The sequence below is a fragment of the Centroberyx gerrardi genome, chromosome 9 (genome assembly GCF_048128805.1).
Source record: "Centroberyx gerrardi isolate f3 chromosome 9, fCenGer3.hap1.cur.20231027, whole genome shotgun sequence".
Classification (NCBI taxonomy): domain Eukaryota; kingdom Metazoa; phylum Chordata; class Actinopteri; order Beryciformes; family Berycidae; genus Centroberyx; species Centroberyx gerrardi.
In genome coordinates, this window is record NC_136005.1 from 3,146,603 (window position 1) to 3,161,050 (window position 14,448).

General features: G+C 42.6%; 1 protein-coding gene across 1 annotated transcript; it reads right to left on the bottom strand.

Annotated features, from left to right (window-relative positions):
• Positions 1-415: 415 nt before the first annotated feature.
• Positions 416-12,638, bottom strand: crtc1b (CREB regulated transcription coactivator 1b). The gene is made up of 14 exons (XM_078285667.1): positions 12,513-12,638; positions 10,961-11,077; positions 10,306-10,431; positions 9,763-9,824; positions 9,384-9,478; positions 8,759-8,844; positions 8,618-8,661; positions 7,475-7,698; positions 6,194-6,345; positions 5,209-5,448; positions 3,771-3,857; positions 1,886-1,972; positions 1,609-1,783; positions 416-1,002 (listed from the first exon to the last, which is right to left on the bottom strand). The coding sequence occupies exons 1-14, from the start codon at positions 12,636-12,638 to the stop codon at positions 791-793; spliced, it is 1,833 nt and encodes a 610-aa protein (XP_078141793.1). The 3' UTR covers positions 416-790.
• Between the last annotated feature and the right edge of the window lie 1,810 nt (positions 12,639-14,448).

Here is a 14,448-nt window from a genome sequence, read left to right on the forward strand (position 1 = left end):
GTAATTAATAAATAGACACAAATTACATCAGTGCAATTTCACACTATGACTACAGAGAGCATTTTGGCATCAAACTTAAATTATGAAATGGAATATAAAATCTTCAACCAAATAAATAGATAAATAAAACGTATAAATACATAAAGCATCAAAACATACAGTACATGATGAAAATATCAACATTTGGTTGTCAAAAATAAAGCTTTGAGTGTGAAATAGAAAGCCGGTATGGCATGATGGGAAAACCGATTCATCTGACTGCAGGGTAGAAGCGACTCGGCTGCGGTGATTTGGACTTTTTTCTTTTTTTTTTTTTTTTTTTTAAACACAGCATTCATAATGGGAACGGTTTAGCCCACTGTCCTAGCAGCTTCCTGCTACGAGCAAATATAAATAAAAAGGAAATTTTAAAGTGGATATGAAAAGAAAAAAATAAATAAATAGTCAAATGTGCGTCGTTGGAATATATGTGGCATGTAATGTTACACTGTAAACACAGCAGGCTAGCGAAAGCGCTGAGCGACCGATCTCATTCAAAACGACAGCGAGGCCGTTCCCCGGCAAGCCGCTGGAAGTCTCTTGTCCCCGTTGTCTTTTGGCGGCGCTTCGTTTCCAAGGGCTTCACGGAGTCGAGGGCGAGGTCGGACAGCTGGACGGCCATGCAACGAGGGAGAGGTTTCGCCCCGCCCTTTGTTTCTCTCCATTCCCGAGTTAAGAGCGTTTTTTTTTTTTTTGAATATAACTTCTTGTTTTTCTTGGCCACGGTCAGCGCCCCCCACCCCCCCACCCCTCACAGCCTGTCCATCCTGAAGGTGTCCTCGGTGGCGGGGTCGGTGAGCACCATGTCGGGGTCGTTCAGCATGTGCAGCCCGTCCAGGGTGAGCGGGTCAATCTTCAGCTCGTCCAGCGGGAACTGAGAGTCTGCGTCGAAGCTGACGTCACCGACGCCCGCCAGCGAGTTGGTCAGCTCTTTGGACAGGCTGGGCGGAGATTCACCTGTGACTGGATGTGACATCAGAGTCAGACTCTGTCAACTTCTTTATACAGGTTCAAACATGCAGTTAAATAGAGCTGCAACCAGTGTCCGAACTTAACTTTCTGGCTCACTTACGAGTGGCTGGTCAACAAGATAAATTAATCTGCCAACAATAATTTTTACTGGCTGAGACAAGCACATATATTTTATATCACCCTACCTGTTTTCAATGGTATTTCAGTATTTCATGCATAGAACCAGGTACTGAGAGACAAAAGCAGATTCAGAGTTTTAATTTAAAACTTGCTCACTTATACAAAGGATACATTTTTTTGTCTTGGTCATCATTTTTTCTTTTTAGTAGCCTTTAAGGCGCGTACCATGTAACCGTGACGTCCTGGGTTCGAACCCGGCCCAGGACCTTAGTCGCGTGCCTTCCCCCCCACCTCTCTCTCTCAGCTGATCCTGTCTATCTCTACTGTAAACTATCATAATAAAGGCAAAAAGCCCCCGAACCCCCACCTGCTCAGTCAATCTGGATAAGGATTTAAGCTCAACGCTTAAAATATAAAATGTAATGCCGCTTAAGTGAAATAAGATGAAAGTATCCGGTGGACTGGAGCTGCTGGTACCTGTGAGGATGATGTTGGGGATGTTGCCATGGCTACTGTAGCCGAGCTGCTGAGAGTCTTGCAGGCTGCTCCCAGTAAGGCCCATCATGGCCGCCTGTGTGTAGTTGAGGGTGGAGCACTGGTTGTAAAGGCTGGTGGAGCTGATGGGGTTCTCGATCATGTTGAACTGCTCCAGCTGGACGGGAGGAAACGGGCGGAGAGCGGAGAGTCAGGTGCCATTACTAAAAGAAAACATATTTTTGTGATTGTTGCTTATCGTTTGTGCGGCTTGCGTCACCTGGTGAGAGAGAGCGTTGGTCTGTCTTGATGCCAACTGCTGATCGTAGAAGGAGTCGCCGAATATGCTGCCCACCACAGGGATGTGCTGCAAGAAAAACAATTGAGCCATAAAATGTTCTAAATTAACACAAACTGTCACGACAGCATCTGAAATGAAAAACACTGAAACAGAAGAAGTAGCGAGGAGGCGAGTTGTCCGGTCCCACAAGCAGACGCTGCAGCGATGCAATGACAGAAAACACAAGCTGGACGCAAAGTCAAAGAGCGGTCAGACTGAGCATTGACCAAAGCAAATGGTTTTCATGACGGCACAAACACAAATCGACTTGTTAAAATACACTTGCAATGAGGAAAGCACCACTGAACATGAAGATTCAACACTGTTTGATATGCTTTCTCTTAGCGGTGGAGTCCCTGTTTGGCCAAACCGTTTTGGACATTAACTTCTTACACAAGGAGGCGCCCGAGGATTTAATGAGGGAAATTAGTGCTAATCACGGGCCAACATGCAAGCCCAGGCTTCACTGGGGTTTATATTTGTGTTTTTGTGGCGCTTACACCTGAGGCTTCTGGTTCCTTTTCAATTCTAGACTTTTTAAAGCTAAAAGGTGGCTCGGGGCATGTCTTATGAGATTGATTAATTTAATAATGGCAATCATCTGCATAATCATCTACATATCAGAGACTTTCCTTTACGATCCACCTTTGAAAAAAGCTCTCAAAACTCATGTGTTCACAATAGCCTTTAATATATAATTTTCTCCCTTGTTCTCCTCCATTCTTTAAGTTTGCTATTTTAAATATTTGTTTGGTTGATTTTTTTTTTATCTCCTGGCTCTTATTGTTTCTACACTGCTTTCAACTTAATGCAATCCTTTTTTTGACATTTTCTTTTGCTGTGAGGCGTCTTTGAAAAGCGTGATACAAATAAATGTATTATTTACTATTAAAAAAACAATCACACAAACAGCTGTATTTGCCTTTCCTCTTGATACACCTTTTACTGAAGCTGGGATAAAGGTTTGAGTATTTGATGACTTTTCCCCAACAGAAGGAGTGATATCTTTGTGACTGTGTGCAAGTGAACAGCAGATACAAACTGCCAGCTAGCTGCTAGAAAGCACTTGACTCGCTATAACCCAGCAAATGTGACTATGATGTCCGACTCGATACTCAGACTATTATACAAGGAATATACAACAGGTCGTTTCTACTTCTACTACGTTTCTCTTCTAAGAAATGTTCCAACTGTGCTGACAATTTCCATAAAGTACAGGTAGCCATGCTTCATTGGTTGCTATACAAACTCTGGTGGTAAGATAGTAGTAAGATATCTTGTTTTCTCCTTTTTCATCATTATGCAAATATATTATTTTGAAGAAACTCCTCAGACAGCACGCCAGTTGCTTAAAGAACTGAATTAAAGCTTGGCTGTGCCTCGTACCTACTGCATCACCATCATCAGAGTAAAAAACGCCCTCTCGGATGTTATTGCTGTATTTTCTGTCGTGTACCCAACAAAACCAGGGAAAACAACGTCACAGCTCTCGTAATCATACTGCAACTCAAACAAATGAGAGCTTTTGTTTCATGAAGGTGTAGCAAGTACTGAGGAGACTTGAATTTTGCAAGCTCAAAAGATGAAGATCTTTTTTAGAGCAACAAACGCTAAGGGCCTCCATCCCCGAACTCCCGCCATGTTATCATGCACACAGTGAACAGTGACAGCGGTGAAGAGGAAATGGGTTATGCAGCCGTTGACACCATGAATGGTTAACTGCCGATAAAAGAATGAGAAGCAGTCTGACTGATCTAGAATTAGCTTTTCCCCAGACGCAAAGCCCTTCCCCGGAAAGCAGCTAGCTCGGTGGGTGGGCCCTTACTTGAGGCGAGCCGCCGGGGGAGAAGCCTTGATTGGAGACTGGGGAGGTTGGAGACTGATTGGCTGGTGAGCCAGTCTGATTGCGGTACTGTTGGAGGGAAGAGGGTTAGCTAGCACCGAGCTCCATGACAGTCACACACAGATCTCATAGGAAGGGATGTGAGATGGGCCAAGGGTCTACTACTACCTGAAGACAGGCCTAAAAACCTTTTTATTCCTTACCTTTTTTTTCATGTTAACTTTCGTTTAGTGATTACTTTCTTTGTTTTTAACTCTGTAGCACTTTGAGATTCACAGTGAATGAAAGTGCAGTACAAATAAAATGCATTATTGTTGTTATTATTACTAGTCATGTGAAGTATGTCCAAGGTTAAGGGTGGGAAATTAACACTAGTTACCAAACAAAATGTGGGAAAACTCTGGCTGTGGCTGATCAGTTTATCTGGCGGTCCTGTTCTCTTCTAAAAATCTAGTTGAATGGCAAAATAGCAAATGTGTAAAACTGGTGTTTTTTGGAAGGTGGACAAAACAAAATCTGCCATGGTCCCATCCTTGAATGTCAGTTTTGAGGCTCATGTCTGACAATTTTTGCTTTAACAATCTGCACCTTGGACCGACTACATCTCAAAATGTCTTAATAACCCAAACAAAAGGTTAGAAGATGCTCAGTAAAACTCCTGGTGCCAAATGTTTAGAGCCTTCACCTTACAGGACCTACAAAGATCTTCCTTATCCGAATAATTAACATCACACAGACTAATGAAATCCTTTGTTTTGAAGGCAACAAAAAAAAAAACATGGCAGCCAAAATAATTTTCATGACTGAAATAATTTCCTTTCAACCAGCATGGAGAGAATCTGCACACAGCTTAACAAGAGGAAAAAAGTCCTTCTCACTGGAGGTTTCCAAAAATATATTTTATTACATGATGCTCATAACAAAATAAATAGACAAAACTGTGTCAAACCTTTCGATCACATCTTCCACTTTACTTTGTTATCAGCACCATGCAATAAAATATAATATATTGTTGGAAACCTCATTGAGAAGGACTTTTTTCCCCACTTGTTAAGCAGTGTGCGGATTCTCTCCATGCTGGTTGAATTGATATGTTCCTACACACCTATGTTTGAAGAGTGTTGGACTTTTAAACCTTATGTATATATATGAAATAATTTCCTGGCAGCCATCAAAGACATATTTCTAGTAATTAAGTCAGTCATAAAAAGGACAGGTGAAGTCATTAGGCTGCATACTGGATAGTCTAAGAACCTATGGAGGAATTTACGCAGTGCACATGGGGAAAAAATAAATGAATAACAACTTAAGTTTAAGCAAAATGGGCCCAGCCATTTCGTCAGATCATTCGTAATCTCCTTCTTTTTCCTTCCCCGCCCCCCCCCCCTTCAGTTTTTGACCCGGCTTCTCGTCGCCTTACCGAGCTGATGTTGATGCCGGCGGTGGTCTGGTTCTGGCTGTCGGGGGAGGGGTTGGTGGCGGTGGCGGTGCCGGTGGTGGCGGCGGTGGGCAAGGTGATGAGCCGGATGCCCTGAGGCAGAGCCTGCTGCTGCTTCTGCAGGTCGCTGAGCAGCTGAGCCTGGGCCTGAGCCGTCAGCTGGTTGAACAGCGGGTACTGAGAGAGCTGCTGCTCCAGGGTCAGCGCCTCCATCGGCACCGCCTGGGGAGAGACACACAGGTTCTGTACAGTCCCGTGGTGGCACAAGTCTCAAGTCAAGTCCCAAGTCTAAATGTACAACACTAAGTCAAGTCAAGTCCTGCCTGAGAGGAAGGACCCAACTGCCTGGTCAACGCCTGCAGTCGCTTCAATAAAGCAGATTGAGTTCAAATGGAAATCAATCATGTGCCATCAGAGGTGTGACCAAGTCAACTTTGCTTGAGTCTCAAGTCTAAATGTAGAACAGCAAGTCAAGTCAGAACAAATCGAGAGTCCAGTATCAATTTAATATCTTAAAGAAAACTAAATATCTAGGACTTTTCAATGCAATATGGTTTTAATAGGATAAAGACTTGGTAAGAGCATCATGAGTTTGATTTCTATAATCAGTTTCAACTTCAATAAATTCAATCATTCCATACAAATTCAGAAAACAGAATTTAAATTCAGTCGTCCGCTGGAACAAATCTCATCACTTTCAATCTAAGTCATTTACACAAACACAAGATCTCAAGTCAAGACTTTAGAAACCTTTTCAAGTCATCAAAGTACAAGTCAGAGTCAAGTCCCAAGTCACCAGAACCCAAGTCAAGTCAAGTCTCAAGTCTTCTCTTCATGCATCAAGTCAAGTCTCAAGCAATTGTGACTCAAGTCTGACTCGAGTCCAAGTCATGTGACTCGAGTCCAGTCATGTGACTCGAGTCCCCCCCCCCCTCTGGATCTCAGCTCTCTGGCAGCGGAGCCTCACCTGGGTGATGTTGACGGGTGAGGTCAGGGTGGGGGAGAGCTGCTGCGGGGACTGCTGGAGGTGAAGGTCGGCGCTGAGGGTGAGCGGCACCACAGACGGCTGCCGGCGCTGCGCTGTTACTGTCATGGTGGGCTGGGAGGAGGTGGGGATCCCTGGGAAGGAAAGAAAACACTAATAACTTTGTCTGCATTGCACTTTTTAAAAATGCTGTAAAATGAAAAGGCAAAACAAACATAGCAACAGTCAGCTATAACCAAGGGAACACCTGAACTACTGACTCCATTTAAGGCAAGAACTTAAGGCCGACTCGGCAAAACTCAATATTAGCTTCTCAACAAACAAAACAACACAACAGCAAGTTGCACTCAAGTTTTCAGTTGTGTCTTCAGAGATTTTAAGATAACATGAGCTAGCTTAGGGCTGCTAGATTATGGATAAAATGATAAAACTGATTACTTTATAATTGTAATTATTATAATTGCTTTTTTAAAATCTTACTGTTGTGTTTTAAATCAGTTTGATACAAATGTTACATACAGTTTTTTGTTCGGTTACTCTGGCGTTTCTATAATTACTTTTACTTCTTCCTGCTGTTTTATCTTACTGTTGTGTTTTAATTCAGTATTATACTTAACATTTTACTTCTTGTTCTGAATATATATATTTTTTTATTTCAACATGAAGCACTCTTGTAAATCTTGTTCAGAAAGGTTCTATATAAAGTTATTATTATTTCACCATCTACTATTTTATTGCACTCTATGCATCTTCTATCAACATTTTGACCATTTTCAACTACAGTGGCCATTCTAAATGAAATCAACATTGATGATATTCTATGATTATCAATTGTGGAACTTAAAAATCATAATACACAATTTCACACGATTAATTGTGCAGTCCAAACTTATGGATGTGCAGTCTAAACTTATGGATACTTACTGTATGTCTATCCAAGATTTAGCTTGATTGCATAATGATGTAAATGTGACTAAGACCTTGATCTTGCTTGGTGCTCAGGGTTTTTCACTAAAAAAACTAAAAAAAAGCACTAAAATCCTAACTCCACTGACAGGCAGTGACTGAATGACGCTGTTGAAACAGACCCACCATGAACTCAGAAGGAAACCTTCGTCGTCAGTACACTGGCGTTGTCGTCATACTAAAGGGTGAGAAGGCAGCCAGTAGCTTACAAGTTTTATCAGTTTTCCTGCTGATCCACACTCCACACCAACATTGGATGTGTGTACACATCTCTGCTTTTTACACGGTGGTTGTTACCATGGCTGGCGGCGCTGATGCCCAGGTGGGTGAGGTTGGTGGTCAGGCTGCCGGTGCTGTTGGACGAGCTGAGGGCGGGGAAGGCCACGGTGTCCTCGGGGTCCAGAGGGGTGGAGAGCGGCGGAGGGAACTGGATGTTGGTCAGGTCGGGCAGCGAGCCGCCGGTGTTGTGCGCGGCCGGGAGCACCGACGGGTTCACTTCCTGGTCTGGTGATGGGAATATACTAGAAGACAAAAGTTGAATCAAAACATGAGAAAAGTTTTTACCTTTTTACCCTACTACTGAGTTTGTATTGTGCCATACCGCTACTGGGCAAACTATGGGTACGATACAGATAGGTTAGGGTTAGAGTTTCTGAAGGCTGACACGGATACTAATACTTTTAGACTGAAGCCGCTGATAGATGTTATTTTGTGCTGATATTCATCATCTTTAAATTTGACCATTTATTCAATATCAAGTATTCAGTCCATCAGGGTGGAAAATGCTCTGAAACAGCATTCAGAGCATCATGGGACACTAAAACTCTCCACTGAAACCAGACTGATGAAATTATTTTAGTGTCAGCAGCTCTTTAAGGCAGAGTGACCCACCACATCTATTCAATGGTAGAGAAACTCTGGGAGACATTACTGACTATAAAATGAAAAATCAATCTACAAAAAACAATACTGAACAATTACGTGAATAAACAAAGCATGCAAAAAAGATAAAATTTCATGTCAGTTTTTCCGGACTGTTTTTCTGTAGCTGTGGCAGGAGGAACCTCCATCAGATCAGAGGTGGACATGACTGGACAATATCCGACATTTAATAAAAAAAGCCGATACTGGCACGATACATCAGTCGAACCTTAATCAGCAGCATTTGGTTTTTCACTGAAATGTGCATCACATAATGCCATCACATGTTTAGCTGCCTTTCCAACACACTTCTAATGTACCTGTACTAGACCAAACTATCGACACAACATGTAAAAAAAAAAAATCACACCATCCTGTATCAGCGTGGATACAGTATGAATTTGTGCAGTGGAAAAAACACAACTGTCTCTTGTTAAAATAGATGGCAGGGTGTGTGAGTGAGAGGATGCTCCGTCCAGCAGAACTAACAAAACAAACAGATACACTAAATCTACTCACTTGATTCCAGGGACGTCACACGCCTTGGGCTTTGATGAATCATCCTGAGGAGAAAACACAATAATGAGCCAACCTTCTCCAGTGGCAGACATGTATAGTAACACGTGTTCGCCTTGTAGCCCTTCCCTTTCCCGTCGGTACCTTCTTGTCATCCCACATCTGTTTCTGCGCGTCCTTGTCTGCGTTTGACTCAGAATCCTCCGTCCCAGGCACTGTTAGCAGCAGTACTAATTAGTGAAACAGCAAGAGACAGTTGCTTGCCGTGACAAAATACATAACAATTCATCAAACTGGTTGAGGAAATGAGTCATCAATATCCCAGCCAGCCAAGCAGAGTATAGTTCTGTGTGCTAGATTCAACCGGGCCTAAAAATAGCAAGGTGACCAGACAGACAGAGTGGATGCTACCCATTCTTAGTTTGATTACATCACAGCCTCGGGCATTAACAGACATAATCCATGGGTAATCAGTGAATTATTGATCCTCCTTTCTGAGTTATCTTGAGTAAGGTTCATTCGGAGACGAGCCCCCGTGGGACGGGTTAGCTGCCTGGAGCCTGTCAACCAGTTCTCTGCCAGCCATCAGTATCCACTTAGCACATAAATATTTCACAAAGAGTGTAGATCTAGATTTTCGAACCCAGAGCGCAACTTTCTTTGTGACACCAAGCCCTTTATGGCATTTAAGGCTTGCCGCTCGCATGAGGACATTGTGCATGAATAAATAAAGGCCACTCTGTGTCTATGTAACCGGATCTCCCATTACCTCGTTTAGGCTGGAGCTCCTGTGATCCCCCTGCAAACACCTCCTGGGGCTTAGGATTCATGGTGCTCTGGTGTAAGGCCGAGTCTGAATTTGTCCTGTGCGTGTTAGAAAGAGGAGACGTCAGCAAAATAACCCTGCCACCCCCCCCAAATGCTGGCCTTGTGCCTGTTCTCCAGCATCATATCTGTCAAGAATTAAATCACACTCCGCTACAGGCTGTTATTTGCCACGGTACAGCCTTTTTTGTGGCGGTTGAGTTTGGACATTTTACAGCTGCAAGGCTGCGGAGTGTCATGTAAATTCTATTTTTGAAATTGAATTGTACCCATGTTGTAGCCTAGTTTTCATTTTGGCAACTGGACAAGAGGAGATGGCTTACCTTCTCCAGCTGGTGTCCGGCGGGGGGGAGAGGTAAACCGAGCCGTAGGGACAGCTGTCAATGTGAATCTCAGTTAAGGGTAATAATGTTGTGAGGATGAGATATGGATCGGTGCTATTCATATTTTTATGTTCCTTGGCTGAGGAGATACCACATAACAACAGACGACCACAAACAAATGTTATTTTGATCTAATTACTTTTAAAAAACACTTCTTTCAGACTGTTATTCTATTGTAACGGTGGAATAAACTTTAAAGAGAAACACTGTCAAATACAATCCAAATAATCTAGGCAAACACATCTGCGATAAAGTTAGCGCAGTGGTCCTCGAGCAGCAGAGTCCTGCTGGTTTTCTGTCCTACCAGCTAGTTAATTACCTTCACCTGGTGTAATCAGGGGCTGAATGAGTCCTGGGACAGCAGGTGAATGTAATCAACTACCAGGTAAAATAGAAAACCAGCAGGGCTGTGGAACTCGAGGACCAGGATCGAGAACCAGAGTTAGCATATCCTCAACACTGTGTCTTTCAGAAGAAGGATATCTGGCGTCCATGTTTGTCGACCGATAGCGGCCGGCGGTGGGGAGAGGTGATGCGGTTGCGGTCGCGGTAAACACGCTCCACCAGCCCGTGGTGCCTGGTTGTCCGACTGGTATCCAGCACCGAGTTCTGAAGTGAACACACCAAGTCAATGAGGTGAGCAAACCAGCTTACTTGCGCAGCAAAATTACACCCAAAATGTCTTGGTATCAATGGTGCAAATGTGTTCATTTCAAAATGAGTCAAGCTATGGGCCCCCATACTGATGCTCGAGTTGGCAAATGTATTTAAAGATGGAAAGCCATGACAAGCAATGATATATTTTTAAATTTAGGATCCAAATTCACATTTCAGGGTAGAATTGGTATGCCGTGTATAGCCTACAGTTCTGGCTTCCTTTTGCTCCTGGACCATGATAAACCTTAGTAAGCCTGTACAGCTGTGACCAGCAGGTCATTTCTAAACAGGTTACTGCCATCGTTCACTGAGGTAAGCCTACTTTCCTAAATTAGTCATTCTAATGTTTAGGCCAATTATTCACCAATACGAAAGAAAACTGTAGCCTATATATGTCTGAGATGATCGCCAACAGCTGACAAAGTTCCACTGGTCGAGAATAAAACAACGATTCACCGGCTGAGAGAAGCTAAGGGCTCACCTGAAAAGGCAGGTCAATGTTGCCATTTCCAATCTGATTGACATTGGGCAGTGAGCCTCCATAGTACTGTCCACGATTCTGCCCTAGTTGCAAATACTGGGTCTTCTGTAACTGCAACTGTGCAAAGTAAAATTGCATGAAAGCATGAGTGAATGATTGATCTGATACATGAAAAAGTGATGCTAAAAATGAATGAGGCCTGTCAGTTCACAGTGTTACAATGAAAAATGAATGTATTAACTGACAGATGACAAGTGATGATATGGGTGGGTGTGGCTGTTTCATGAACAATCAAAAAGGCAGACAACATCCCTGACAGCAAATAAATCTTCAGCAGATGTGAGTGACACCTGACAACTGGGAGCAATCAGGTTTACAGTCAGATTTTACATGTAGCACACTGGCTGTTAGCCACATGTCTGCTGTCCTAAACAAACATCTGTCACAAAAAATAACCATGCATGCTATCAAAAAAACACTACATGTGATGAGAGTCCTCTTTCTACCAACAATGACTTGCAGCGTGAATGAGGTTCTGAACGAATGCAATGGATGGATGTTTGAATGGCAAGACAAAGAAATCTGGCAGACCAAACAACTCACTACTTCTAATTAACTTTTATGCAATAACTGGCAAAATACACGTCTGATTTTTTTTTTTTTTTTACATCAAGGAATATACAGTAGATGGGCAACGCTCCCAGCAACAGGCAACAACCTGAACCACACGGCCAAGAATCAGTCCAAATGTTTCCTGGCAACAAGGTGGTCCTTCTTATGTGATTAAAGCAACTGTGCTGCGGCAACTCCTCGCCGCTGTTGCCCAAAAGTTGCCCCGCGTGTCCAGTGTTGTGACTGACAGCAGAGCATCCTTCAACACCCTGCTTAACCCGACGTTACAGTAACGTTATCTAACGTGGCAAAGTCAGACACTTCTGGTGCAGACCCCCGCAAGTAAAACAGCGGCACTGGGATTGTTTTGCGCTGGTTTTATTTTCCCAAGACACAAATGATGCTGATGTTGATGTGCTGCTGAATGCTAACTGGCTACCGAGCTAACGTTACGTAGTGGATGGTTATTAGAAAATCACAGTAGACATTACATTAGCTAGCTAGTGTTTGCCATGTCTGGAACCCCTGTGTTGCTCCGGTTTAGTTCCTAGCAGCTACCTAGCACAGCTGTGTCAGACTGTTAGTTGGCCTCATGAAAATGTCAGTAAACACGCTGCTGAAACCAGCCACACATACGGATGGAGCACAGGTGCCAATTATTCACAGCTCCAGCAGCAAGCTAGCTAACGTTAACTAGTTTGGGACCAGCTGGTTAACGCTGTGCACGACTAGCGCGCTACACCTGCACATCACGATTAAACAACTTCAGTATCTGTTTTCTACCAGCTGTCTGAAAACAAGTTGTCATTTGAAGGTGTTTCACTGCTGCAGCTAACGACGTTAACGTTACCTAGTCAAGATTAGCAATAATGCTCCGTAACGTTCGCTAGCTAAACAGCGATGCTAGGAAATTTAAACAGCGGGGATGTGAAGGTCTTACCCGTGCAGCTCTGGTAATATTTAAGTCTTTCATCACTTCTTCAAAGGCAGCCGTCTCTTCTGCCTGTTTCTGATTATGCAAAGCGATTTTTTCGCTAAATTTGCGAGGATTGTTTGAGGACGCCATCTTTCCCTCTTCTTCTCAATGAAACGTTACGCACGACGCTAGGCTCTGCTGCCGTCGTCACCGCGTACGGCGGCACAGGTGTTGTGTGTGTGTGTGTTTGGGCTGCAGGCAGCTAAATTTGTCCCAGGAAATAATCAATAACTCTGGCTTTTACTGTAGTCTATATGAACCTGTTGAGTCATGACGAGGCTCCAGGGTTTGAGGCAGGATGAGTTTGAAGGCGGTAAATTTGCCTCCTACTACTTTTCATTTTTTTTGTCAACAGAAAACAACAACGATCTGGAGAATGTGTCACACACCCTAATGAATACAGTATGTTGCCTAGTGAAATACACTGTATTGCCACTCGTAATTTTTTGTTTGTTTGTTTGTTTAAGGATGAGAAAGACATACAAATTCTTCAACATGTTTAACTGCTTCATGTTTTAGTAGTCAAATATATAGTATATAAGCATTATCCTACCAGAACAAATCATTTGACAATTCATTCAAGAATCAAGGTGATGATATATGGACACTTGTAGGCAATATTGCTGTCAGTAGGGATGGTGATTGGCAAATGGGACAAAAATCTATGTAGATGTGCTACAGGGACCAAAGGTGTAAAAAACATTATCCTGTTGGTCCAAATGATGTGAAAACTGCCAGCTACACTGCCTAAAAACATTTCCCAAATTTATCCTACTAATTTATGCAGTTGAATCTTAACATGCATCCTATGTTAACTTTTATTAGAGGTGGAATATTAAAGGCTCATTTCTAAATAATATAGTGCATGTTTATAACTAAAAGACAAATGAATATTTATTGGACAGAGTTTACCGGAAAACATATTCCTCCATTCACCAACCCTCCTAAATGTGATGCTCCCATGCACAACCTTAACATGGTTTCTTTTCAACAGAATCACCATACAAACGGATTAGTTTTGGGAGATTGTAAACTAAACATGCTCATTTGGGAGGTAAAAACGGAGAGTATAGTCTTGTTACTTTGGACAATGTCTAGTGTGTTTTCCATTGAGTTATTTAGGACACAGTGTGTGCTGACTGAACACAGGCACAAGGCCAAAAGTGTTTATGAAAAGTACAACTCAAAAAGCCTTAAAAATCACTAAATTTGATGCAAGACTCATGTTAGCCTCAGCAGTGTCACTACTAGTTTCTTTTGTGTGCTGCAACACATGCAGCATGAAAAATGGATACGAAATCACTTAATAATTTATCAAATTGAACATCGGTCTAAAGTCCTCCTATCAAGACAAGACATATAAGCCATACATGATAATAATGTCAAAAATGGTGCTATTGTCCTTTAAGTGTCTGTGGAAAGCAATAAGTGTCTTCTGTTAATTTGCTGTGGAAATACCTCATCCCATCAAGACAATGACACCTGCAGGGTATTTTTAATACATGAAACACCTTTAATAAAGGATGCACATAAAGCTACACAAAAGTCTACATTCCCCTTTGATTACAGTGGTTTACTTTATAATGCACTTATTCATGATGTGCTTTTTACTGGTACAGATAAAACATGACAAAAGACACACTAAGGCAAATAGGAAACAGTTTAAAATGGGCACTCCTCTTCATTATTTAGAGGAAAAATAGGAATTTGAAGCTTGCCTCTACCCTACAGACATACCAAGTACCACGAAGACTTCAGCAGCAGAATCGGTAGGCAAATACAAACTGTACGTCTCATCAATACTGCTTCGAAAAGTGCAGCAATGCAGTCAAAATAAAAACGCCCTTACTGTGCTAAGCCCGTACTAACCATGACGAATGGATGGGTCGATTACTTTCGC

Bases quoted from the DNA above. Each gene is read 5' to 3' on its own strand.
- crtc1b (XM_078285667.1), bottom strand. From the start codon at position 12,638: ATGGCGTCCTCAAACAATCCTCGCAAATTTAGCGAAAAAATCGCTTTG. The intron at 8,845-9,383 runs GTAATGGGAGAT...TTCACTAATTAG, and splicing joins GGAGCTCCAGCCTAAACGAG to TACTGCTGCTAACAGTGCCT. The intron at 7,699-8,617 runs GTGAGTAGATTT...TTTGTCTTCTAG, and splicing joins TGTGACGTCCCTGGAATCAA to TATATTCCCATCACCAGACC.